We start from the raw sequence: 21,219 nt of genomic DNA, 5'->3' as shown, positions 1-21,219 counted from the left end.
GTGGGATATTGTTATCGCCAGGGGAACGAGGGATGGCGCTTTACTACATCCTGGATCGGAAGATCAATTGCACAACTTACTCCATTTAATGATATGGGGAACGGGAGACATGCGATGAGCGGAAAGGAGAACTATCAAGCTTGACGAGCTTTGTCGAAAACACACGCGGGTGTGAAACGTTGCTTTGCGAGGAGGCAGCAGCCTTTGCGACAGGCGAACATGTCACGCAATACCTGTCGAAAGACACGAACGGTACAAGCGAACATGTTGTAGGGAAAACAGGTCACATTTTTTCCAGACTTGTCAGTCCCGCCAGGGAAGCCATTTCTCCTGGCCTCACGTAAAATCTCATTATATCCATTACCCGAGGCCTCGGTTCAATCAATGAATCAGTCGTCTTCTTCCCCGGCCCTCACGGTCCTGGCTTTCCTCCGCGCGCCCTTAAAGTGCTTTTTGCTGCCGTTCATCTTCATTTCCGCCGGGTCAATGTCCTTCTCCAGCGCCGCCATCGTCTTCGCCTTGCGGCCCGTCAGCTGCTTCTGCTGCACCTGCTGCTTCCCCTGTTCCGTGTACTGGTGGTTGAAGGGCATGGTAAGGTGTCCTGCATTGCCGGACCCCGGACCGAAGAAGCCCTTGTCGAGCCGTTTCGCCCTGGCGCCCTTCTCCACGGGGGCAGGTGCACGCTGCATGGATGTGGTTGACGCAGTTTCCGCCTCTCCATCGGCGAGTACCGACTCTTCAGAATGCGCGATCAGCCAGGCTTGTCTCTTGGCGGGCAAGTGCGCGAAGTCGTACAACTTCTCATTGAACTCCTTCCCGTAGGTCTCCACGTCCGTTTCCGGATCGCCCGATGGCGGAGGATGACAATACAGCAATTTCCCATTCACGTAGTCCTTCAAAATATACCTCGCGGCGCGTGACTCGTCCGGTTGACTTCCTGGTCCTGTCGTGGCGAATCCTCTTGCCCGAGCGTACGCTCTCAGCATTTCCGATGCCGTAGGTACACCCGTTCCACCTTCTTCGAGCGGGCGTGTGTGAATCTTCATTCCGTACACGTTTTCAAGAAATGCTTGCGGGATGCGTTGCGCAACGAGGCTGGTAGGTCCGGTATACTCTCTCAATTGATCGATCGGTAACACGCCGTTGCAGACCAACTCGGCCTTTGTGGTTGCAAAGTTTGGAAAGACTAACCCGGGACAGTCGCAGAGGATAACGCGGTCTGAAAGGTGGATGGTTTGGAAATGTTTTGTCTTGCCAGGCGTGGAGGAGACGGACACCTTTTTCGAGCCGAGGAGAGCATTGATGGTGGAGGACTTTCCGACGTTTGGATAACCAACTAGCCCGATTGTAGTTTTTCTGTCGGTCGTGGCGTCCTTGGGAATGTTTTCGAGGAAGAGGGATTCGAGCTCGTCGACGGTGAGGATTTGCGTGTCAGGCGACGCAGAGGCTGAATTTTCGGGGAGCGAGCCAACCTCGCCATCTTCAGGTTCTGACCCCTCAGCTTCGGAGTCTTCGTCGTCGTCCTCTTCGTCAGTCCATTCCTCTTCTTCTCCTTCTTCATCCTTTAAATTTAGATCTTGAACATTCTTCACCATTGTCTTCTCCGGCAAATTGCGATCGATCTGCTGCTGGATTTGCCGTGCATCGAGTTCCTCCAGGGCATCTCTTCCCTCGTTCATCTCCTTAGCCAGATGGGCAGAGAAAAACTTGTAATTGATACCTTGCTCGTAGAAATAGTCCGCCCATGTTCTTCTTTGCTCTTCGGTCATCATGTCCGCCTTGTTGACCAGCAAAAGGTTCCTTTTCTTCGCATCAACTTCCTTGACGTATTTCTCTAGGTCTTCGCTCCGGAATAGGAGCGGATTTCGGGCATCCACAATCTGCACCACCAGATCGGATCGTTCGATCACTCGCCACAGTTGTCGCCATACTTCAATATTCCTCTCGAAAGGTGTCATAAGCAAGTCGTCATTCTCTTGAAGTTCGGCAAGGCCCCGCCTCCATTCCAGCAGACTCGCTCTTTCCTGTTCGTCCAACTGACGGGGCGTCGTTGACTCGTCCCATTTCGGCCTTCTGGGCACTGTTAATCTTCCCTTGTTCTGAGCATGTTTCCTCCTCGCACCCCTCTCCTCCGCCGCACTCAACAGATAAGGATTTCTTTGGTCCGAGTGTATGATTTTGACATTGTTCATCTTCTCCGCAGTGAAATCAGTGCCAGCCAGTTCCGCGGTCGAAAGAAACTCGTCGAGGGCACCTTGTTCGGTCACGCTGCGCATTTTGACCCACGATGCTTCCTTTGCAGCATTTGTTACATAGGTTTGGCCTGTTGTGTGATCTGTCCTCACGACTCCCTGCTGAGACACTTTCTTCCGATCTGTACCTTTGCCTCGTCCGAACCGGTCATTCATGAGGCTGTTGCCCAGCCCCACACTGTTCTTGCTCTTTGGGAGAACCATTTTGGCACTAACGGGGGATTTCTCAGAGGAAGAAAGAAGGGATCGAGTGGGAAAGTTGTGTGGAAATCGAGGTCGCAAAGACCTCGTGTATTGTGAGGGTCGGTTGCAGGAAAAGTGAATGGGTGCGGGAGGGGACGTCATATGTACATAATGCAGTGGCTTTGGCTGTGGTCAAAATTTCTTAGAAATTAATTTTCCGCAGGCATTATTACCACCCCACCATAAGTCGACCGACACAAGACAACCACGCTCGCTTACCAAATTCGTGCTCTGGGATTCCAAAAGTGAAGATGCCTCGAAAGCGCTGGATGTAAGAGCTTCATCCCCCTCTTACAATGGACGTGGAGACTGACGAAAGCACAGCGACAAGAACAACGCACAAACCTTCCAATTGCTCTACCGCCCACAAACCGACCCAGCCCTCCATGATGAAGCCGCCGGTGAGCGGGCACTTTACCAGGTCTCTGGACCTGGCGCTTCGTCTTCTCACAAACCTGAATTTAAGGAAGGGCTACATTTGACCGATTTGGAAAATGATCTGGACTTCGAGCACATGCGTGAAAATGAGGGCGAGGCCGCACAGTATGGTATTTACTTTGACGACACTAGCTATGACTACATGCAGCATCTACGAGATATTGGTGAAGGGGAAGGGGAGGCACATTTTGTTGAGTCAGTGCCTGCCAAAGCTCAGGGCAAGGGCAAAGGCAAAGCCAAGACGATGAAGTTGGAAGATGCACTGAGAGAATTATCGGTTGATGATGGCGAAAGTGTGGCAGGCAGTGATCTGTTTTCAACATTCTCGACTTCGACGAGGCCGAGAACGTATCAGAACCAGCAGGATGTACCAGACGAGATCGCAGGGTTCCAGCCCGACATGGACCCGAGACTGAGGGAGGTGTTGGAGGCATTGGACGATGATGCGTATGTGGATGACAAGGACGAAGAAGATATCTTTGCAGCCCTCACGAACGACGGTCGCAACGGGGAGCTTGACTTGGAGGACTTCGAGGCGAATTATGTGGAGGACGAGGATGAGGGTTGGGAGTCAGATGTCACAGAAAAGGCGCCTGAGCAGCCTTCCGAAGTGAAACTAACGCAGGCTGTTCCTGTGACAGAAGACGGACACCATTTGAATGAATTGCCCGCTCCGGACGCAGAGGCAGCTGCAGCTGAAGATGGAGACTGGCTCCGAGATTTTGCCAAATTCAAGCGGGACAATGTACGAAAAGCGCCGCCCAAAGCTGCAGAATCGATCATCGCTGCTTCCGCCATCCAGGATAAAGCACCGACATTGTATACCTTGAATGGCACGCCCCTGCGACAGAAGAAACGCAAGGGAGCTTTAACAAACCCCAGCGCCTATTCCATGACGTCTTCCTCTCTCGCACGGACCTCAGGCCAGCAATTACTGGATGCCCGCTTCGACCAAGTCGAAAAGATGTATTCGCTGGACGAGGGCGAAGAGTTCGATGATATGGATGGTGGAATGTCATTAGCTTCGGGGATGACGGGTCGATCCAAGATGTCGCAGCTCTCCACCACCAGTTTTGCAGATGAGGGGGCTGTACGAGAGGATTTCGACAACATGATGGATGGATTCCTAGGGGACTGGAACAAAGCAAACCCCGGTGGTGGGAAACGGAAAGGGGCCAAAGGCAAACGTGGAAAGAACGGCAATGAGAAGTACGGTCTCCAACAGCTGGACGAAGTCCGCGCGGAACTGGGGCCTGCCAGGATATACCGGCGGACAACAAAGGCATGAAAAGGGAAGGAAGGCGTTGGAAATGGCTGATGATGTGGCGCATGACCAGAGATACCCCGTCTTACAAGGATAGACAATGGATTTCTTTTCATTTGAGAACCCCGCAAACTCCTCATGTATGCATCTGTACAGTGATGATGTAGTATCGGCCAGGCTCATGGGTCTGGTTGTAAGCTCTCCTTACTCTCGAATGTCTCGAGCCGCAAAGGGGGTTGAACCATCTCGGGGTTTTGCGACGGGATCCCATGCGCTGTACTTTGGTTTGGTCCTGGATTCGAGTCAATTGCAATCTCAACTGGAGGGACATGGCAGGGTTCGCATACGTAGAATATGGGCGGTAAGCTCCTCTGCTCTGGGTCAAGTTGATCTTGGGCTCTTTGCTCTCCCACGGCCGCAATCCAAACTGCATGATCTTGTCTTCAACGGGCGGCTTGTCGACCAAATAACTCATCCAGGCATGCCAGCCCGGGTCAATCTGGCTCGCATCAAGCTCCTTGTCCTTGTAGTCGACCTGCAAGCTCTTAGTCTCTGCACCGCACAACGCCCCTCAAAAGCTTCATACCCATCGCGTCCGCAAGGGAAGCTCTTCCGTCAAGTTCTCGTAGTATTTGTTGCCATATCTGTCCATTCCAATGAATGTGCCAGCTTTTGTGTCACCCTGAAACTCAGTCAGAACCCATGAACGTGGTTGTTTCTGCATTGGCCGTGACGTACGATATACTGCATCTGGTGGCCGTAATCGCGGAGACCAACCCGCCAGAGGTTGCGGAGGGTACGGGTGATGGTGGACATCGTGAACTGCCCAAGGAAGTCGAGGAGGTGGCGGCAGACGGAGGACGGGGAGGTGTGGTGGTTGTCGCCGTCGAGGTCAGGGAAGATGTCAGTGATTTTGCTCTTATGAACGGAAGGTGGCTCGTCGCTTATTGGCTTCGGAGAAGCGCAGTTTCGAAGGAAGCGAGCTCACTCAGGACTCGGAGGGTCGTGTCCAGGCTAAGCTCCGATCTTGGCGGGAATTGCTGGTGGATTGGGGCCCGAGGATGGCGTTTTGATTCCTGAATCTGGTGGAGGAGGATGGTGGATGGTGGATGGTGGAAGCGGACGTGGGCTGCCCCCATCCAGTCCAGAAGCGCCTCTTGTCGCCCTTGTTCGCCCTGTACCGAGTAGGACCATCGTATCGCCTCGCCTCGCCTCTCCTTCGTCCGCGGGGCGAAAAAAACCCAGCCCAACCGTGGACAAACGCAGCCAGACCTGCTGAGCTGAGATTTCTTTACTCATAAAACCCCTCGGGCCAAGCACAGGAGAAAAGAGGCACTTATGAGACAATCTCCAGCGTCCTGTGACGTCCCCATCCCCAAGATGCGATATTGCCCGCCGTCCATAACCTAGGCATCTGTCATAAACCGAGCCTGCATGACTTGCATTAAATACTCCCGACCGACAAGGACAGATAACAGCCCGCCTGCCCAATCCGGCCACATATCTGTCGACAGCCGCGATATGATCCCAGCACTCTGCCTCTACTGTGTCTAGCAACATTCCTGCGCGTAATAGAAGCGCAGTTCCAGGCGTCGCTATGGCCAGTGGAATCAACCGATTCCTCTCCAAACGCGACGGAAAGCGCAATCGGGGCCGCGGTGACCACGAACACCACCACCACTTGCCTCATCACTCTCATCCGCTCGCCAGAAAGCCATTCTCGACCGTGAGTTCTCTTGTTCCTGCTTCTCCAAATGTGGCACCGGCAGATCTTCTCATTTTCCTGCACCGTCTGCCACCTCCAGGACTCATGCCGAATGTCCAACGTTTCTGCCTGTCCATATGTACTCCCGCCCGGGAGAGGGATGCCTCTTCTGTATTTCTTGGCTGTTCCCATCGTCAAACCCCATACTGACTGGCATCTCTCCACAGTCCAGCCCCGAACTGGCCCTGAAAGCGAGCGATCCAAACTCGGCTGCCGATTTCTATGGCCTGTTTGACGTCCACGTTCCCCCGGCGACTCTAGCAGAGGAGCCCAAGGTAAGATGGTCGGACCTCACCCCAAATTCAACTCTGCTGAATGTGCTGGGTTAGATCAAGACGTTGCGCCATCGAATCCTCAACTCCAAAGGGGTGCTGTTAAGGGATGCCCAAATGCTGTGGGCTCTTCGCTCCAATGCCGCCAGCGGAGATGTCGATGCCGCATGTGGACTCTTGCTTGCCATGTCCGATGCCTCGGAAGGCATTGTCACGCCGTATGATCCTAGAACGAAGCTCCTTGGGGCACAGAACCGACAGGGAGTCACGTGTTTCCTCGATGCGACCCTGTTTTCCATGTTCTCTCGGCTCGACAGCTTTGAAGCTATGCTCTATAACTCCTTCAACGACTTAGCACGCAATAAGCTCGCGTTCCTTTTACGCCTTTGGGTTAACCTTCTGCGCTCTGGGAAGCTGATCACCACAGACATAACAAAAGTGATGCAGGACACTTTGGCAGAATGCGGTTGGCTGGAAGCTGCAGAGCTGCACCAACAAGATGCTTCGGAAGCCTTTTCCTTTATCACGGGCAAGCTCGAACTGCCCTTGATGACTTTGAAAATGGACATTTATCACACTGGCAAAGAGGACAGCAACGATGATCACAAATTCATCAATGAAAGGCTCCTTGAGGTGGCCATCCCTCCCGACCCCACGGGCGAAAGATCCGTAATTACTCTCGAAGAATGTCTCGAGGACTACTTCAACAATCGAATCGAGGTCCGCAGGTACTTAGAGCGACGGTCGACCATAAATTCCATGCGCAAAGCAAGTGCGGTGCATGTCGAGACGGTCGAGTTGGATGGTGACCAATCACCAATCACCCCCCTCTCCCCGTCTCCGAGCTACGCATCTCCCACCAGACCAGGAGCAAACCGTACTCGCGCACCTAGCATTATTCAGGAGCGCTACATACCGGCCCGGAATGAAAGTGGATATTCATCGCTGGCTCCAATCGACTCAAAGGAGTCAGCACCCATGTCGCGCGTCGGAAGCGTTCGGAAAGAGGTCATGATGCCGGCGTGGCAATTCTTCAGCCTGATTCGTAAGTCTGGCTCCCATGACCAATGCGGCTTTAAACTGATATGCTTCAGCCTGGTATACCGACAACGCGCCTATGAATGACGCGCAAGTCGCTGCTCACTTCTCATCGAAACGGCCCGTGCTCGGACTTTGCCTCAAGAGATATTCATTCACTGCAAGCGGCAAAGCAATTCGGTTGGATACGCAGGTGGATATTCCAGTCGAGATTGGAGTGCCTCATTTCATTCAGGATGATCGTATGGAGGACGCTGGTGGCCTGCACGGCAATTTCAAACTCTCCTTACAGTCGGTCGTCTGCCACCGAGGCAATTCCGTTGATTCCGGGCACTACATTGCTCTTGTGCGAGGCACTGCTCCGCCATGGTCTTCTGATGGGCAACTTCCCGATACATCCAACACCTGGATGAGGTTCGACGATCTTGCACCACAACGTATCACTGTTGTCGACATTGATAAAGCTCTCAGGGAGGAAACTCCATACCTACTTTTCTACCAGATCCTTCCCATCCAGGGAGACCCCGGGAGTATAGCGGCGGGAGAGGAGCCCCTGGCCTCGGTTTCCGAACGCAATGCATCCGTCAGTGAGGTCTCGAGTGAGTCTGCTCTGACAGACAATCAGACACCGTCTGGTCGCCCCAGTTTTGAGATCACGCTCCTAGATGAACCCAGAGGCCGGTCGCCGACGGAAACCAGGAGGACGAGTGTCATTTCGTTCCAGGAACCGCCCCCGGAATACACAAATGGAGCATCCTTGGCTGTGCCCAAAAATTCGGATCCATCTACCACGCCGCGTCCCAAATCGCTGTCACGGACGCAGAGCAAGGCGAGTGAGAGTGGCAGTCTGGGTCGAACGCTGTCCAAGTTTAAAAGGAAAAGCCGAGAAATCTTGCCGCTGGAAAATCAAAACGTGGCAGAGGTCCATGTTACGGAAATCTCTGAGCGGAGTACGCCAGCCACACAAGACGGACACATCCACGGAGCGCAAACCGGTTCGCAAAACGCTCCAAAACCGAATACTCTTCAATTCCAGCATCAGCCACCTAGAACACATAAAAGCGAAAAGAGCCGCAGTCGGATATCGAGGAGTAAAATGCGAGGTGAGAAGCCGGATAGAGAGTGTGTTGTTATGTGAGTTTGAGTGCCAACTCACCATCTGCTACTTGATGCATTATGGTCCTTCCAGCGTTCATGCCATGCGCATTGGGGACTGGCAAGCGGGATTCCGTGCCATTGGCTTGTTGTTTATGATTTTCTGATGATTTCTCATGAAGGCATGTTGTCTTATTGACCTAGGCCAAGGGGGCAAGGCACGATCAGGATTACCCAACGTTGAGCGTTCAGAACACAGAGATGCTTTTTCAAAGCACATGAAAAGAAAAGACAAGACGTTTTCCCCTTGATCTGCCACATCCCCAAGCTTGGCTCTAGACTTGTTCCAATCTTGCAGACTAGAGAGATATCCATATATACCTTGTGACTCGGTCGACGGGAGTTTTGGTGACGACGAGTCGACGAGGCTGACTGAGTTTCCCAAAAGGGTCTAGCACCTCCTTTAAGTCAACCACAGCCAGCATCTGGGCAAATCATTCTCCTGCTCGATTCGATCAGCGTCCACCTCGCTCAGAAATAGCTGCCCCTCCAAGTCCTCATGTGCTTGACGAGACGAAAGCTGCCACATGCTTTTGGGCCTCTGCTCCGAGTGAGGAGAGCAGACGCCACGCCAATCTCTGGCCAGCCAGTTATGGATCGAGGCTCGAGGAATGCGGGGGTTTTTGTGCCCTCCTCTTCCTTCGAATCCTTTTCCCCCTCTTTGCCGATGTGGGACGTACCAATGATGTTGCAAACCGACGTTGTCTATCCGACCAGTCACGTCCCCTTCCCTCGTATTTGCTTCGAAGCCAATGTTGACTTTGCCTGTGACCATCCGGTGGTGCGGATCCGGTCACTGGCCGAGGGTCTGAATACTTAGAAGATGGACTCACCCCTCCTTTACAAAGAAAGAGGGAAAAAGGTATATAAACAGGGCCCCAGGTCGACGGAAGGCGTCATTGGGTGTGCAATTCGAACGCAAAGCAAGCCCTTTTGCTCACTAATCAGAACTTCATCACCCCCTTAACCCTTTGGTACAACATCCTCGAAGATGGCAAAGATAGCTGCAGAAGCAGTTCCTCAACTCAAATCTCAAATCGATGCCCTCACCTCTGACCCTGATGGCGCCCCCGGTGTGGTCTTTGCTGCCGTCAACAAACAAGGCGAGATCATATTCGAACATGCTAGCGGCAAGGTGGGCCATGGAAAGTCACAGCCCATGACCATGAACAATGTGTTCTGGATCGCAAGCTGTACCAAGATGATCACGGGAGTTGCCTGTATGCAGCTTGTCGAGCAAGGGAAGTTGGCGTTGGACGATGTAGAGCTGGTGGAAAAGCTGGCTCCGGTACGTCTTAAACCCTTTGGCTGTTATTTTGCGGAGAAGATTGGAACCATGTCTTGGTGAATGATATCGTATCAATCAGGTCGCTGACTCTCGATCGACCCGGCACAGGAATTGAAAGCCGTGCAAGTCTTTGAAAACGGCAAGTTGGTGCCCAAGAAGAGAGGCATCACCTTGAGAATGCTCCTCTCTCACACGGGTAAGCTGCCCTCCCTCGTTTCCCTGCCTCATCACGTGTCCCTGGCTAGCTCTTGTCTCTCCCTGACTCTCCTATATGCCCTACTAATATGTTTCTACGTAAGCCGGCTTCGGATACTCGTTCTTCGACCAGCGCATCAACGATTGGGCCGGGCCCCTAGGTATCGACGAATTCTCTGGTTCCTATCACGACTATCTATCCCAGCCACTCGTAAACCAACCAGGTGAGACTTGGGAATACGGAATCAACATCGACTGGGCGGGACAACTCGTGGAACGGGTTTCTGGTCTCAAACTCAACGACTACTTTCAACAGCACATCTTCAAGCCCATGGGCATCACCCACATCAATTTCTTCCCCACCGAGGAAATGAAAGCCGACCTTGCGTGGATGAACTCGCGTGCTCCAGATGGAAAACTCTCCCTGTACGTCAATGGGCATTTGAACAGGCGGCCACTTTATGCGACGACGAAGGGAGAGATTGATGCGACGTTCCACGCAGGTGGGGCCGGCTGTTTCGCGAGACCCAGCCAGTACTGCCAGATTATTGCCATGTTGTTGAACGATGGAGTGCATCCGGGCACCGGCAACAGGATCTTGAAGAAGGAGACGGTGGAGACCATGTTTACGAACCAGGTACGGAGTATAAAAGGCCCTCACGGCGAGAAAGAGAAAAACTTATTTGATGCTGACGACCATCGTGTCCGTATAGATCCCTGAGATGCCCAACTATGGAAGACAGGTGAGGGCTCCCCATGCCATTCACTCGTGCAGGTCTTCTACAGCCGCGGATAGCTCCTGGACACGAAAGACATTCTGTATTGTCCAAGTGCATCGATGACTGACTGGAACCTTGACTGGGGCGCAGGGCATCTCTCCACCGAAACTCGACATGTCGAATCCCCTTCCCGAACTATACCCAGAGCCGCACGACGTCCCGCAAGGCTGGGGACTGACCTTCTTCCTCCATCTACGCGACTCGGCGGTCCATAGTGAGGGGACAGGCTGGTGGGCGGGATTGCCCAATCTGTTCTGGTGGGCCGATCGCAAGAGGGTACGTTTTGGATCTCGCGTCTTTGTGACGAACACACACACACACACACACACACACACACACACACACACACACACACACACACACACACATCCAAGCCCTCTTACGTCTTTTGCTCTGTCCAAGACACCCCCCATATAAACTCTGCGGGCTAACACTGCTTGATTTCCAACCTAGGGTCTCGGCGGCATCATCGCCTCACAGATCGTGCCATTCGGTAAAGCACATCCCCGTTCTTTCCCCTCCTTTCTCTTTCCTCTGTCCCCCTCGTTTATCTCCTTCCGACGACCCTCGCCGCTTGGCCCTTTTTCTTCCGCGTTTGTACCTCCGTTGGGCAGAGACGTGCCGCTGACGCGACAATCCACTTCGCAGGTGACCCCAAGATCCTCGGGCTCTGGGCACAGACTGAGGCCGGACTGATCCAGAATCTCAAGTAGAGAGGGACGAGAGGAGAGAAGCGGGACCCCCAAATGTAAGGCGAAGAGGGGGGTGGAGAAGCTTCAGAGTGGGAAGGGAAATCCGGGAAAGGTGAAGGTGTCGTTCAAAAGGACGCCTGCCTCATTACGAAAAGAAACTGGGGACTTCTCTGGTTTTGGGTGCCTCCGGTATCTGAATTGTCAGGACCACCATAACTATGGACCAGTCTCGTGGTACTGGATTTACGGGTAGTAGTCCGTACCTCATGCTGCATTCGTAGCACGTTAATCAAAGCGAAGCAATCATATGGTGAAGACTCTGTTCTTTTTGAAACTCTTTGATATTGTACAATGTAGCTATCCACGCACGTCAAGCATCCATGGTATGTGACGTGCTCAAGGTAACTCTTAGCTCGTGGGATTGCCATCGACAGAATACCCAATAGGTATGCACACCTTTGGCAGGGAGCTGTTCCTGGGGAATGACACCGAGATACCCCAATTCGGGGATGCCAGGAATTCATTTCGGTCTCAACCACCTCACTCTCGTGGAATGGCGCATCATCCGAGTCGTGGGCCTTGGATCAAGCTCTCGGAAAGTTATCGTCTGGGGACTTCGATAGCTTGTAGAGAAACAGCTGATGCTCGGCGGAACGTCTGAGACGTGCATGAAATTCATCGGCATGGGCGACAAAGCCTCGAACAAGACAAGGCCGAGACGCCCAACCCCGAACCCAACAAAATAGCTCCGTGTGCAGACTGGACTGCATTGGGATGGTGTACTAGGCTACATGTCTCAACTCCTCCTGCTGGCCAGCGTGAGATGCCCTGCACATATAATGGCAAGGGTTTTAATCCACAATCTTGCCGTAAAAAGGAATGCCTAGTTGCTGAAGGAGGAGTCTTGCGTCTTTGTCACAACTGGCTGTGGTGTGAATGGTGATGTAAAGACCCTGGAAAAGAGGGATTAGCAAAATCAATCACAGAGATGTCAAAGCTCGGGGAACTCACCGGTATTAGCTTAGTGGGATAGGCATCGTAGTTGATTTCGATCTCCGGGAAACCAGCAACAACATCTGGCGTCAACCCGAAAGAGAGATTGCCACTGTTGTCCCCAGTGGTGGCCCTGACACCATTCCAGTCCTTGATACGGGGTAGGACGACGTTGATCATTTTACCCAGAAAATGATACATGTCTTCACCCTTCAAGTCCACCGTAAGACTGACCGGCCGGCCTCTGATCAGGCCCCAGCCCTGCTCATTCGATCTGGCTTTGTGCACCACGACTCTTTGGTTTGTGATTGCTTGCAGGATCATGCCTGCCACGTGAAGGTAGCCCGAGCCTCCCTTCAGAGCGCCTTTGCAAAACGCGTGAACAGTGACTCGTTCCACCATGGGCACATTGCGAAAGGTTACAGGTTTTCTCAGTAACCGCAGCACGTCTCCGCCACGTGGGCCACGCAGCTGTCTGTTGGAAAAGTACGGGTTGTCTCCAATCCATGGTCGTAACCGAGGGCCCTTCTCTGCCGGTCTGAAGCCGGGAGGCGTATGTTGATAGCACATTGTCATGAAATCTGGGGCAATGATGTTGTGATAGGCGAGTTCGACTCGAGGCGACGAAAAAGGGCCCGGGACGAATTCCCGACTTGCAGGATCTGAAGGATGGAGAGGCTGATGGGGATGCATCGGGCCACGATCGTACCTGGGACTTCGGAATCGATACCTGCAGAGTGTGAGCACATCTCCATCCACATCTGGGATATGGCTTTGAAATACCTGCTGGGTGGCAGCTGTCGCTTTCTTGACTTTGGAAAGGCCAGAGGATCGAAAGCCTGTGCTTTGGGGTGTGGACTCTGCATGGGGAGTAGCGATGACTCCTGCTCAAGCTCCAGGTATGGCTCTGTGCTTGCTACAGCTGCCGGAGTAGCCATTGTTCGTCGCGACTGCATGCATCGATTGCAGATGGGTGCATGATTCAAGGATCGCCACGGCCGGAGAAGGCGTAGAGAACCAGGAGAGAATGCCATCGTGCACCCATAAACACTCAGGGCGAGGTTGCTGAAGCCGGGACCAAAATAGTCGACTCGCCGATAATACCAACTGTGCAGCCGAAATTTGAAGCTGTTCTCGTGTTTCGATCTCAATCGCGGAAAATAGTTGGCGCTTTTTGCCGCATGCTTCACGGTAGTCAGCGCTACGGCAAGACTTTGGAGCCTTTTTGCGCAGACCGCAACTGCGGCTTTGATCCCCACCTGTTCATCGAGGCTGGAGTGTGCCTTGCAGGACTCGCACTTTCACGAGATCCTTGCGTCTTCGACTTGGAACGCAGTACAATTGCAGTTTCAACTGCTTCAAACTCTTCCCACCTGCCCACGCCCGCGTATTCTGTTCTTCCGGGCCCCCATCTCGACTGTACAAGGTCGAGAAATAGTATCCATGGAACGCAGCCTTCAGCTTTGGTCAACTTCCGCCAGACATTCGTCGTGACTGGCAAAAACGGTCGCAATGACCTATCTCTTTGCCTCAATCCCACCATGGAAGATATCGCCGTACAGGCGTCCCGGTACATAGCCCCCTTCCTCCATGACTTCACCGTTCTGACGCTGGGCTTCGCAGAAATGTAAATCGTACAGAAACCGACCTCTTACAGGCCCTATACCGCGCAGAGCCCGTAACTCAGGGCCTGGAATCCTTGCTGGCAAAGTGAATGCAACCAATGTATGAAAGAACCTCTCACTCACGACACTAGATTTCGCTCAGCATGTCAAGACTTCCTCTTCCTCGACTTCAGGGCCGCGGCCGGGAAGAAAGTCGAAGATCGTCTGTGGAATGCTCATATGAAGGCAAACTCAAAGTTCAGGCAATATCTTGCCAACTTCCGTGAAGGAGAAGGCAAGAAGAAGGTTGTCGAACGTCGAAAAGCCGAGAAGCTTTATCTAGAGTTCATCAAGTCGAGCCAACGCTTCTATCGAGAGTATATCCAACGACTCGCCTCAAATTATAAGGATATTTCGGAGATACTTGAGGTTGCTCAAGGCATGAAGCTGGATAGTATGCAATGCCTTAGCTTGTTACCGATCCTCGCTGACACTTGTAGCACTCTCCGCAGACCCTCCGCAGAAAGTGGACGACACGCTGAAGAAGCTACTCATTGATTCATGTTATTCGGCCCTGGTGCAACTGGGAGATCTCTCGAGGTATCGGGAAACCGAATTGCAGACGAATCGACGCAACTGGGGTCCTGCTGTCGGTTATTATAACAAGGCTGTCGCTCTCAATCCGACAGATGGCAGATCATATAATCAACTGGCCGTTGTCGCGCTTGCTGGCGAGGACCACCTACGAGCTGTCTACTATTTCTATCGAGCCATCTGCCTCGATAGTCCCGCTCCACAAGCTCAAGGAAACCTGGACCTTGAGTTCAAGAAGCTTAGGACAAGGTCAAACCAAGGCAAGCCCATCTCCAGCACAGCATCAGTTGCTGAGGGCAGCCGTGACCTCCATGACCGCTTCCTCATATTTCACGCTAATTGTCTCGGAGAGGACCCACGTGGACAAAAGGATCAGCAAATCGAGATTCTTCGACTTCTCGAGGAGCAAATTCGAGAGCGGTCTGGTGATACGATCCTCAGAAAGCTCGTCTTGGTCAATATTTCTGCAGAGAAGTCTGCTTCAGAGAAAGTTAAAGGTGCGTAAAAACGATCATAGAGCGAGCAGCTCTCTGGTTCTGCTTTACTAACATGCCCTGCAGCTACCCGCTCTTTCGAGATTTTCCAGTCGTTTAATGTCAAAACCTTTTTCCTACTCCTCAGAATCTTGCTTGATGAACTGCAGAAGCTCACAGGAGAAACTATTAGCAATGAATGTGCCGCAGCCGACGACTTGCCTCAAGTCCCTCCAGTAATCCGCCGAATGCTTCCCCATATGAGGCTGTATAGTGGATGGCTGTTGAGTACCGTCCAACTCCTGCTGGAGAACGAGACACTTGTCGTGTCTCTGCGCCAGATGTGGCCGTTGTATGTCAACGTCCTGAATGTTCTGATGCAGGTATTTCCTCCTAAAGCTGCGCCCGAGATCCAATATCTTTTGGACGAAGATATGGATACCAGAGGGCTCTCTGCCTTCAGTCCTCTCGTCCAAAGGACACGGCTTTGCAGCCGCGCAGGGCCGATCAAAATGGTACACAACGACGCAGTATTTGGCACTCGCTCTCCACAACACGAGATGTTGTATCGACTCAAGTGTCTAATAACAGACGGCGTGTTACTTGCTCGTAAACAAGTAAGTTACCCACGTAACATATACCAGGTGTCGCTGATATTTTCAGGATGAATTCAAGTCCTTGCCCATTCCTCTCACATTTGCCAACATGCGCTTCGTCTACCTCGAGGAGGGTGACGATGTTGCACATGTCGATGGTCAGACCGCAACTCTAGCGGTTCCCGCCTACGCTGCTTCAGGCGAGGACATACGCAGTTATATTGGGCGCACTCCTCAGCATGAAATTCCTCTGCCCCAGGCACCAAGCCAACAAGCGCCGGCGTTCGACACTGAAAATTCTATGGCGTCCAGAATGGAGAACATGGTGGATAATCTCATGCGGTCTGAAGCACCACGGTCCACCAACAGTTCTGGGGCCGTTATGTACGATGTGCCTGCATCCATGTCGAATGCACCATTGGTACCACGAGGGCTCACCAACAGAAGCACATCGCAATCGCAGCCTGTTCCCTTTACTGCTCGAGACCTCGTGCAGCGAATCCAGCAGTCTCCCAGCGCATCACAGCCTAGCATGGTAGACCAGGCTGTCAACGTTGCCATCTTACCTTCTATCTTGAACACCCCATTTGCACCACGACCTGGAGAAACCCCCGAATCATCACCGCGGCCAAGTACCGCCCATCGTTTCCCCGATCCAGCATCAGCATCTGTTCGCCTCAACAGTTCTGCTCAATTCCAGGCACACCTCATGCACATGCAGGATCAGGTACAAATGCGGACGTCACCGCTCGAGTCGTTTGAGCCGACCATGTCGAGTCACTATGGCACTCCTATAAATCTGACGGCTCGGATCCGAGCGAATGATCCGATACAGCCTCAACTCTCCCCTTGGCAGACCTCATTTAGCAGCGCTGTACCTGTGCAACATACTCCTATCTCGACCCGGCCTCCGGATTCCTCACCTTTTGGTGCCATCGGCGAGCCGCGTCCGAAGAGCAGTCGGACTCCTACCAGCGGCCAGCCAGGATGACGTTTCACATCTTTCTCGCTCGCCTCTTCGATCTCTCACAGCGATTTCAGTGGGCCACTATTAGGAGAGCGAGAATGAGACACAATCAGATGCCATTCCGTTCATTATCGGGATGCGACAAGGACATCTATCAGTCCTGGGCGCCAGCCACCCGCGCGCACCGGTCCAAGCCTTGGCTTCGTTACAAGTCTTTCAAATTTGACGCTCGAATAGCCTGGTATCCACGCACTGCCGGGCAAGAGGAAAGATCTGAGGACAATCACGTGGACTTAAATTCAAGGGGTCTGCGCCAATTCCAGAAGGTGATCGTCACTGGCAAGTTAGCGGAACCATCAGGAAGACCTTGTTAGGAACATAATTCTGACTAGGGGAAGGCGAATAGAGACCTGAATGAGGTCAAATCAAACTGACTCCTTTCTTTTTTGGCTTCTATTTTCGTTCCTGGTTAGGAAGGATCTCCTTCTATGTCATATCGGGGCTCTAATTTTCGGCATCAAAATTTGCCAGTCAACAAGCCGTGAAGGACGTGGTATCATGTCTGACATACTCTCCAGAGGTCTTGTTGAATTAGACCTTTCCGCTGTTAAAGCGCGCCCATACTGGTACATTCTTCTGAGGAAAAAAGGGAAACGCCAGACTTATGCAATACTCAATCCGAAGAGGCCCTTGGTTCAAGCCTTGTATGTCTGCTTCGGCCGGGGATATCTGTATAATGGCGTTTGTTAGAGACTGATGCGGTAGAAAGATGGCAAAAAACTTACGCGGGGCCCAATTCCTGTAGACTCAATCTTGCAAGCCACTGGCCCTTTTTGATACAGACTTCCAGGGGATCGCCCTGGACCACACCGGCGCAAAAACCACCTGCAAAGGCGTCGCCCGCACCATTTGTGTCGTTGATCAGGTTCTTGTCGATGACCGGCACCGAGTATTCCTTGAGTTCCACCTCTTCTTTCCCTGCTTCAGCGACGGCCACGATTGTTGGGTCCGTGCCCTGCGTGACAATCACCACCCTGGGTCTCTTTGTATTCACCTTGGGCAGCTTGGCCATCAGCTTGGCGCACTCTTGCATCGAGATGTCAGAGGGGCGGCCTTGAGACTCTGCCCAAGTCTTCGCCTCGTTCTCGTTCCCAAAGACAAAGTCGCAATATGGCAATATCTCGGCAAGCGGCTCCTTGAAGAACTGGGGGATGAATCCTGCCGACAGGCTCAGCATGAATATCTTGTTCGTTTCAGCGGCGTGCTTGGCCAGCGCCATGGCGGCGGGCGGGCACACTGTCAGGTGGTAGCCGCCGACGTAGAAGCCCACGGAGGTCGCTTCTACCATGCTCCAAATCCGCGGTTCGAGGAGGTGCTCAAGCTTGTATTCGTTGGCGGCGGCGAGGTGCGTGCACATTGTGCGGTGGTGGTCTGTGATTATGACGCCGCATTTCCCCGTGGGGGTGGTAGGGTCGACGCGGTACTCGACGTGCAGTCCTGAAGGTCTTCTCGTCAATGTCCGTTTGATGGGGGAGAGAGCTTGAGTTGTGTGTGCGTGCAAGACACCGGGCGAAAAGTGGTGTGATTTATGTACCTTCTTCCTTGCACTTCTCCCTCAATATCTTTGCGTACTCATCGTCGCCCACACAACCAATGTACCAGACACTGTCCGGGGGGAGCATGTACTGTGCGCCCCTGGCGGTGTTTTGCGCAGCACCGCCGGGGATCAACTTGGCGTTGCGGTTCTGGATGAGGTCGTCGTAGAGGCCCATCTGGTGGGGTTCCGCCAGCAGCGTGTCGTTCAGTTTCAGGCCGTACTTTTCGAGCATAGCGTGATCACTGCGAAACCATGAGATGTATGTTCTCAATGGCAAAACTCCAGTAGCTGAGGGTTTCAGGTCAAGAAGTACATACCCAGCGCCCTGAATATCAAGGAGGGGATTCTCCAAGCAGAGCAGCTTGAAGGATTTGGTTGCCATCTTGCGGATTGGTGAGGGCAGTGGCCCCAGAGATAGCGAGGATGAAGGAGAAAAGAAAGGTGAAAAGGGTCGAAGGAGTAAGGAGGGAGAAGATCGGACAGCAAAGATCCGTGGTCGCGTAGATACACACCTTGTCGACAGCATCAAGACGCTTTTGTGAGACTGTGATCAGAGAATTGAAATCGGTGTGGGGCAAGAGAGGTGCATTGACCTGGTTAGCCGAAGATATTCCGCTCCGAGCTCCTGCGAGGCTACAGGCGAGTAGGTCTTTCTCCACGCACTTCGTCCTCCTCCCTCATTCAAGACAAGTCTTCATTCGCGACACTCTCATCCATCATGGCCCCCGCTGCCACAGAAATCGCTTCCACGATACAATCTGCCCACATCAAGCACGACCCATCTCCGGAGCACGACATCAACCCTTCGACCGCCGCATCCAAAAAGCTGCCAGCCGAAGTCGAGACCATATCCCCTCCTCGTTCTCGCTCTCACTCCCCAAGCGGCTCTGAGTCTACTTTACCCAGCGACATCATCCGGCCCCGTCCCAGATCCCGGTCATTCCCTCCGATCCCCGACTTCCGCTTCGAACAGTCCTACCTCGCCAGCATCAAATCCGCCGATTCGAATTGGAAAATCGCCTTCATCACCATCCGGGACCAAGTGTTTTTGCCGTTGGTGCAGGGGATACTATGGAACTTGCTGATGTTCGGGTGGCGGCACTGGAACCGTGGGAGCAAGTTTCAGGGACAGACCTTGGGGGCAAAGGTAAGGAAGTGGTGGTGGGGTGTCAATAACTGGAAGGTCCCTGAGGCGGAAGCGAAGGAACAGAGTGATAGACAAGTATTGCAAAGAGTCGAGGACTTCTTTGTCGATCGCTTTGGAACCAGCCTGGGGGATTGAGGCACCCGGATAGTCTCCTGATGCATATTGGAGATGGGGTTGGTCAAATTGTCCCAGACCATACTCCGCCAGTTTCTTCCGCTTCACCGTCCCCATATAGCTCTGGGTGTTGGATGAGCTTGTCATCTCTCCCGCCATCAGCGCTTGGGGCGTTACAAGCCTGGCTGGCTTGTTGAAGAGCCTCTTAGGGAAAGAATAGAAGACGGTTTATTCCGTGCTTATGGAAATTGGGCACGCCGGCTTCGAAGCTACACCAACATGCGCGAAGTGCGGACTAGGCTCATGGGCGAGGAAGTTGGAAATCGAGGGCGGCGCCGGGACGACACGCAAGACGTGTCAGTGGGTGAAGTGAGAAAGGTTGATGGAAATGGTTGGAGGGATAGTTACGCCCTCTAGCTTGGGTTCTACGATTTCACAGTGGAAAGGGAATCATTGTCACAAATCAGAAATGCCCATATTGAGCGGGACTCGTGAAGAGCAACAAGCGGGCCTGAAACAGTGATGATTTGGACTTGTCAATTCCTGTCCTGTTTTTGAAGCACTCATCTCACCGAGCCGCACCGACAATGTGGGTGCCTTGCAGCAAGACGAGCAGCAGGCGCTTCTCTATTGAGAGCACTTTTTATCTCGTCAACTTTCGTGTGAGCCCATTTCAATTGACGCCATCGAACTGACTGCGAAGGTCCCACCAGCCATTTGCCAGGGTGTCTGCCTTCATCCTTGTCGAAGAAATGACTTTGCCAATCCCTTTCAATCCTCCGTCTCCGCCATCCGCCGATCCACCGAAAACATCTATCGGCTCTTTGCTTGCACCTTGCTTGGTGCTCCCTTAGCGCCCTGCTTGCTGGTGATCTGGCCTCTCGCCGCGTTCGCCGCGCTCTTCGCCTTCTCGGCCTTCTTCTTGCTTTCGCTGGCAGCCTTCTTCTCCTTGGCGTCCTTAATCGCTGCTTGACGAGCTGCGGCGCGGGCCTCCGGGCGTTGTGCGCGGCGTTCCTTGATCACGTCGAGAGAAGCGCCGACGATGGCTCGCTGGTGTTTTACTGTGCGGCGGGTGCGTTTTTTGGCGACTTCCTATATTTTGGCAGGTACGTTAGTGGGTCTGGCGTTGAGCAGAACGTACGGAGGTAGAAAGTCAGGTTGAATAGCAGATGTCCCTCCTCGTATCAAATTTCAATTTACAGATCCCCAAATGTCACCAATATTCCGTCATAGGTAGCGATGTTTTCGATTCGTGACTAACCTCTGAGATACCCTTCTTGTGCATTCGTCGGTAGAGCATGGTCCAGGCTATTCTTCTTGGGTTCTTGCGCTGCAAGAAAAGGGACTCGGTCTTGCCATTCTGGAATCGGAAGATCTTGCTGTCGCCGCGGACGTAGAGCTTACCCTGTAGAATGTCGAATTCCCATGTCAGCAACAGGCATGTCCGTAGGATGTGCGAATTTCACTGCCGTCTGGCTGCGCGAGCACTCGCTGACCGCGGGGGAAAGTGGGCGAGTTGTACTGACCTTGCCAGGGTAGATCTTGGTGGCGCTGAAGGTATCGTCGTAGGTACGCATCTTGACGGTCGACTGATGCTGTACCTATTCTTCGATAATTCGTTGAGTGGGATGAAAGTTGGTAACGCAATCGGCCGTTCAATGTCTGCGGCGGAGTTGCAATTCTGCAGTGTGCGCCTTAGCTAATGCCAAGAATCATTCTACGTTCAACTGCAAACACACTAGCGCAGCGACTT

General features: G+C 52.9%; 9 protein-coding genes across 12 annotated transcripts; 5 read left to right on the top strand and 4 right to left on the bottom strand.

Moving 5' to 3' along the window:
* Positions 1 to 231: 231 nt before the first annotated feature.
* Positions 232 to 2,605, bottom strand: PV07_07078 (uncharacterized protein). Its single transcript, XM_016394127.1, has one exon. It carries the CDS (start codon positions 2,595 to 2,597, stop codon positions 390 to 392), a length of 2,208 nt encoding a protein of 735 aa, XP_016247546.1. The 5' UTR covers positions 2,598 to 2,605; the 3' UTR covers positions 232 to 389.
* Positions 2,606 to 2,661: 56 nt separating this feature from the next.
* On the top strand, positions 2,662 to 4,320 carry PV07_07077 (uncharacterized protein). Its single transcript, XM_016394126.1, has 2 exons — positions 2,662 to 2,766; positions 2,820 to 4,320. Exons 1-2 carry the CDS (start codon positions 2,747 to 2,749, stop codon positions 4,219 to 4,221), a joined length of 1,422 nt encoding a protein of 473 aa, XP_016247545.1. The 5' UTR covers positions 2,662 to 2,746; the 3' UTR covers positions 4,222 to 4,320.
* A 1,146-nt stretch (positions 4,321 to 5,466) lies between these two features.
* On the top strand, positions 5,467 to 8,857 carry PV07_07076. Of its 3 annotated transcripts, none has more exons than XM_016394124.1 (4): positions 5,467 to 5,923; positions 6,130 to 6,237; positions 6,292 to 7,279; positions 7,329 to 8,857. In XM_016394124.1, the coding sequence occupies exons 1-4, from the start codon at positions 5,795 to 5,797 to the stop codon at positions 8,408 to 8,410; spliced, it is 2,307 nt and encodes a 768-aa protein (XP_016247543.1). In that variant the 5' UTR covers positions 5,467 to 5,794; the 3' UTR covers positions 8,411 to 8,857. The 3 variants fall into 3 exon arrangements, with proteins under 3 accessions (XP_016247543.1, XP_016247542.1, XP_016247544.1); XM_016394123.1 differs by having other exon boundaries at positions 5,467 to 6,073; XM_016394125.1 differs by having other exon boundaries at positions 5,467 to 6,237.
* Positions 8,858 to 9,264: 407 nt separating this feature from the next.
* Positions 9,265 to 11,697, top strand: PV07_07075 (uncharacterized protein). Its single transcript, XM_016394122.1, has 7 exons — positions 9,265 to 9,715; positions 9,824 to 9,911; positions 10,015 to 10,547; positions 10,624 to 10,653; positions 10,780 to 10,965; positions 11,143 to 11,182; positions 11,338 to 11,697. The coding sequence occupies exons 1-7, from the start codon at positions 9,419 to 9,421 to the stop codon at positions 11,400 to 11,402; spliced, it is 1,239 nt and encodes a 412-aa protein (XP_016247541.1). The 5' UTR covers positions 9,265 to 9,418; the 3' UTR covers positions 11,403 to 11,697.
* Positions 11,624 to 13,492, bottom strand: PV07_07074 (uncharacterized protein). Its single transcript, XM_016394121.1, has 3 exons — positions 13,158 to 13,492; positions 12,393 to 13,104; positions 11,624 to 12,334 (listed from the first exon to the last, which is right to left on the bottom strand). Exons 1-3 carry the CDS (start codon positions 13,406 to 13,408, stop codon positions 12,233 to 12,235), a joined length of 1,065 nt encoding a protein of 354 aa, XP_016247540.1. The 5' UTR covers positions 13,409 to 13,492; the 3' UTR covers positions 11,624 to 12,232.
* A 167-nt stretch (positions 13,493 to 13,659) lies between these two features.
* On the top strand, positions 13,660 to 17,436 carry PV07_07073. 2 transcript variants are annotated; one of them, XM_016394119.1, is made up of 6 exons: positions 13,660 to 13,944; positions 13,998 to 14,084; positions 14,131 to 14,432; positions 14,479 to 15,069; positions 15,133 to 15,662; positions 15,709 to 17,436. In XM_016394119.1, exons 1-6 carry the CDS (start codon positions 13,916 to 13,918, stop codon positions 16,630 to 16,632), a joined length of 2,463 nt encoding a protein of 820 aa, XP_016247538.1. In that variant the 5' UTR covers positions 13,660 to 13,915; the 3' UTR covers positions 16,633 to 17,436. The 2 variants fall into 2 exon arrangements, with proteins under 2 accessions (XP_016247538.1, XP_016247539.1); XM_016394120.1 differs by having other exon boundaries at positions 13,998 to 14,432.
* PV07_07072 (uncharacterized protein) lies at positions 16,964 to 18,760 on the bottom strand. The gene is made up of 4 exons (XM_016394118.1): positions 18,523 to 18,760; positions 18,203 to 18,447; positions 17,394 to 18,105; positions 16,964 to 17,337 (listed from the first exon to the last, which is right to left on the bottom strand). The coding sequence occupies exons 1-4, from the start codon at positions 18,729 to 18,731 to the stop codon at positions 17,304 to 17,306; spliced, it is 1,200 nt and encodes a 399-aa protein (XP_016247537.1). The 5' UTR covers positions 18,732 to 18,760; the 3' UTR covers positions 16,964 to 17,303.
* A 121-nt stretch (positions 18,761 to 18,881) lies between these two features.
* Positions 18,882 to 20,134, top strand: PV07_07071 (uncharacterized protein). Its single transcript, XM_016394117.1, has one exon. The coding sequence runs from the start codon at positions 18,924 to 18,926 to the stop codon at positions 19,485 to 19,487; it is 564 nt and encodes a 187-aa protein (XP_016247536.1). The 5' UTR covers positions 18,882 to 18,923; the 3' UTR covers positions 19,488 to 20,134.
* Positions 19,895 to 21,131, bottom strand: PV07_07070 (60S ribosomal protein L24). Its single transcript, XM_016394116.1, has 3 exons — positions 20,993 to 21,131; positions 20,728 to 20,871; positions 19,895 to 20,558 (listed from the first exon to the last, which is right to left on the bottom strand). Exons 1-3 carry the CDS (start codon positions 21,041 to 21,043, stop codon positions 20,280 to 20,282), a joined length of 474 nt encoding a protein of 157 aa, XP_016247535.1. The 5' UTR covers positions 21,044 to 21,131; the 3' UTR covers positions 19,895 to 20,279.
* Positions 21,132 to 21,219: the final 88 nt, after the last annotated feature.

This window comes from Cladophialophora immunda, assembly GCF_000835495.1.
Source record: "Cladophialophora immunda strain CBS 83496 unplaced genomic scaffold supercont1.4, whole genome shotgun sequence".
In the NCBI taxonomy this organism is placed as follows: Eukaryota; Fungi; Ascomycota; class Eurotiomycetes; order Chaetothyriales; family Herpotrichiellaceae; genus Cladophialophora; species Cladophialophora immunda.
The sequence above is the reverse complement of the archived record's forward strand: the minus strand, read 5'-3'. Positions and strand labels throughout refer to the sequence as shown.

Coding starts and splice junctions, on each gene's coding strand:
- PV07_07074 (XM_016394121.1), bottom strand. CDS start 13,408: ATGGCATTCTCTCCTGGTTCTCTACGCCTTCTCCGGCCGTGGCGATCC. Junction 13,105..13,157: donor CGACAGCTGCCACCCAGCAG/GTATTTCAAAGC, acceptor CACACTCTGCAG/GTATCGATTCCGAAGTCCCA. Junction 12,335..12,392: donor ATCCCACTAAGCTAATACCG/GTGAGTTCCCCG, acceptor CCTCTTTTCCAG/GGTCTTTACATCACCATTCA.
- PV07_07073 (XM_016394119.1), top strand. CDS start 13,916: ATGGAAGATATCGCCGTACAGGCGTCCCG. Junction 13,945..13,997: donor ATCGCCGTACAGGCGTCCCG/GTACATAGCCCC, acceptor TGGGCTTCGCAG/AAATGTAAATCGTACAGAAA. Junction 14,085..14,130: donor CTGGAATCCTTGCTGGCAAA/GTGAATGCAACC, acceptor TCACGACACTAG/ATTTCGCTCAGCATGTCAAG.
- PV07_07078 (XM_016394127.1), bottom strand. CDS start 2,597: ATGACGTCCCCTCCCGCACCCATTCACTTTTCCTGCAACCGACCCTCA.
- PV07_07075 (XM_016394122.1), top strand. CDS start 9,419: ATGGCAAAGATAGCTGCAGAAGCAGTTCCTCAACTCAAATCTCAAATC. Junction 9,716..9,823: donor TGGTGGAAAAGCTGGCTCCG/GTACGTCTTAAA, acceptor GACCCGGCACAG/GAATTGAAAGCCGTGCAAGT. Junction 10,548..10,623: donor AGACCATGTTTACGAACCAG/GTACGGAGTATA, acceptor GTGTCCGTATAG/ATCCCTGAGATGCCCAACTA.
- PV07_07070 (XM_016394116.1), bottom strand. CDS start 21,043: ATGCGTACCTACGACGATACCTTCAGCGCCACCAAGATCTACCCTGGC. Junction 20,872..20,992: donor CCAAGATCTACCCTGGCAAG/GTCAGTACAACT, acceptor GACATTCTACAG/GGTAAGCTCTACGTCCGCGG. Junction 20,559..20,727: donor ACAAGAAGGGTATCTCAGAG/GTTAGTCACGAA, acceptor GCCAAAATATAG/GAAGTCGCCAAAAAACGCAC.
- PV07_07071 (XM_016394117.1), top strand. CDS start 18,924: ATGGCCCCCGCTGCCACAGAAATCGCTTCCACGATACAATCTGCCCAC.
- PV07_07072 (XM_016394118.1), bottom strand. CDS start 18,731: ATGCTGTCGACAAGGTGTGTATCTACGCGACCACGGATCTTTGCTGTC. Junction 18,448..18,522: donor CTTGATATTCAGGGCGCTGG/GTATGTACTTCT, acceptor ATGGTTTCGCAG/TGATCACGCTATGCTCGAAA. Junction 17,338..17,393: donor CTACAGGAATTGGGCCCCGC/GTAAGTTTTTTG, acceptor GCCATTATACAG/ATATCCCCGGCCGAAGCAGA.
- PV07_07077 (XM_016394126.1), top strand. CDS start 2,747: ATGCCTCGAAAGCGCTGGAT. Junction 2,767..2,819: donor ATGCCTCGAAAGCGCTGGAT/GTAAGAGCTTCA, acceptor ACGAAAGCACAG/CGACAAGAACAACGCACAAA.
- PV07_07076 (XM_016394123.1), top strand. CDS start 5,795: ATGGCCAGTGGAATCAACCGATTCCTCTCCAAACGCGACGGAAAGCGC. Junction 6,074..6,129: donor GGGAGAGGGATGCCTCTTCT/GTATTTCTTGGC, acceptor ATCTCTCCACAG/TCCAGCCCCGAACTGGCCCT. Junction 7,280..7,328: donor GCAATTCTTCAGCCTGATTC/GTAAGTCTGGCT, acceptor GATATGCTTCAG/CCTGGTATACCGACAACGCG.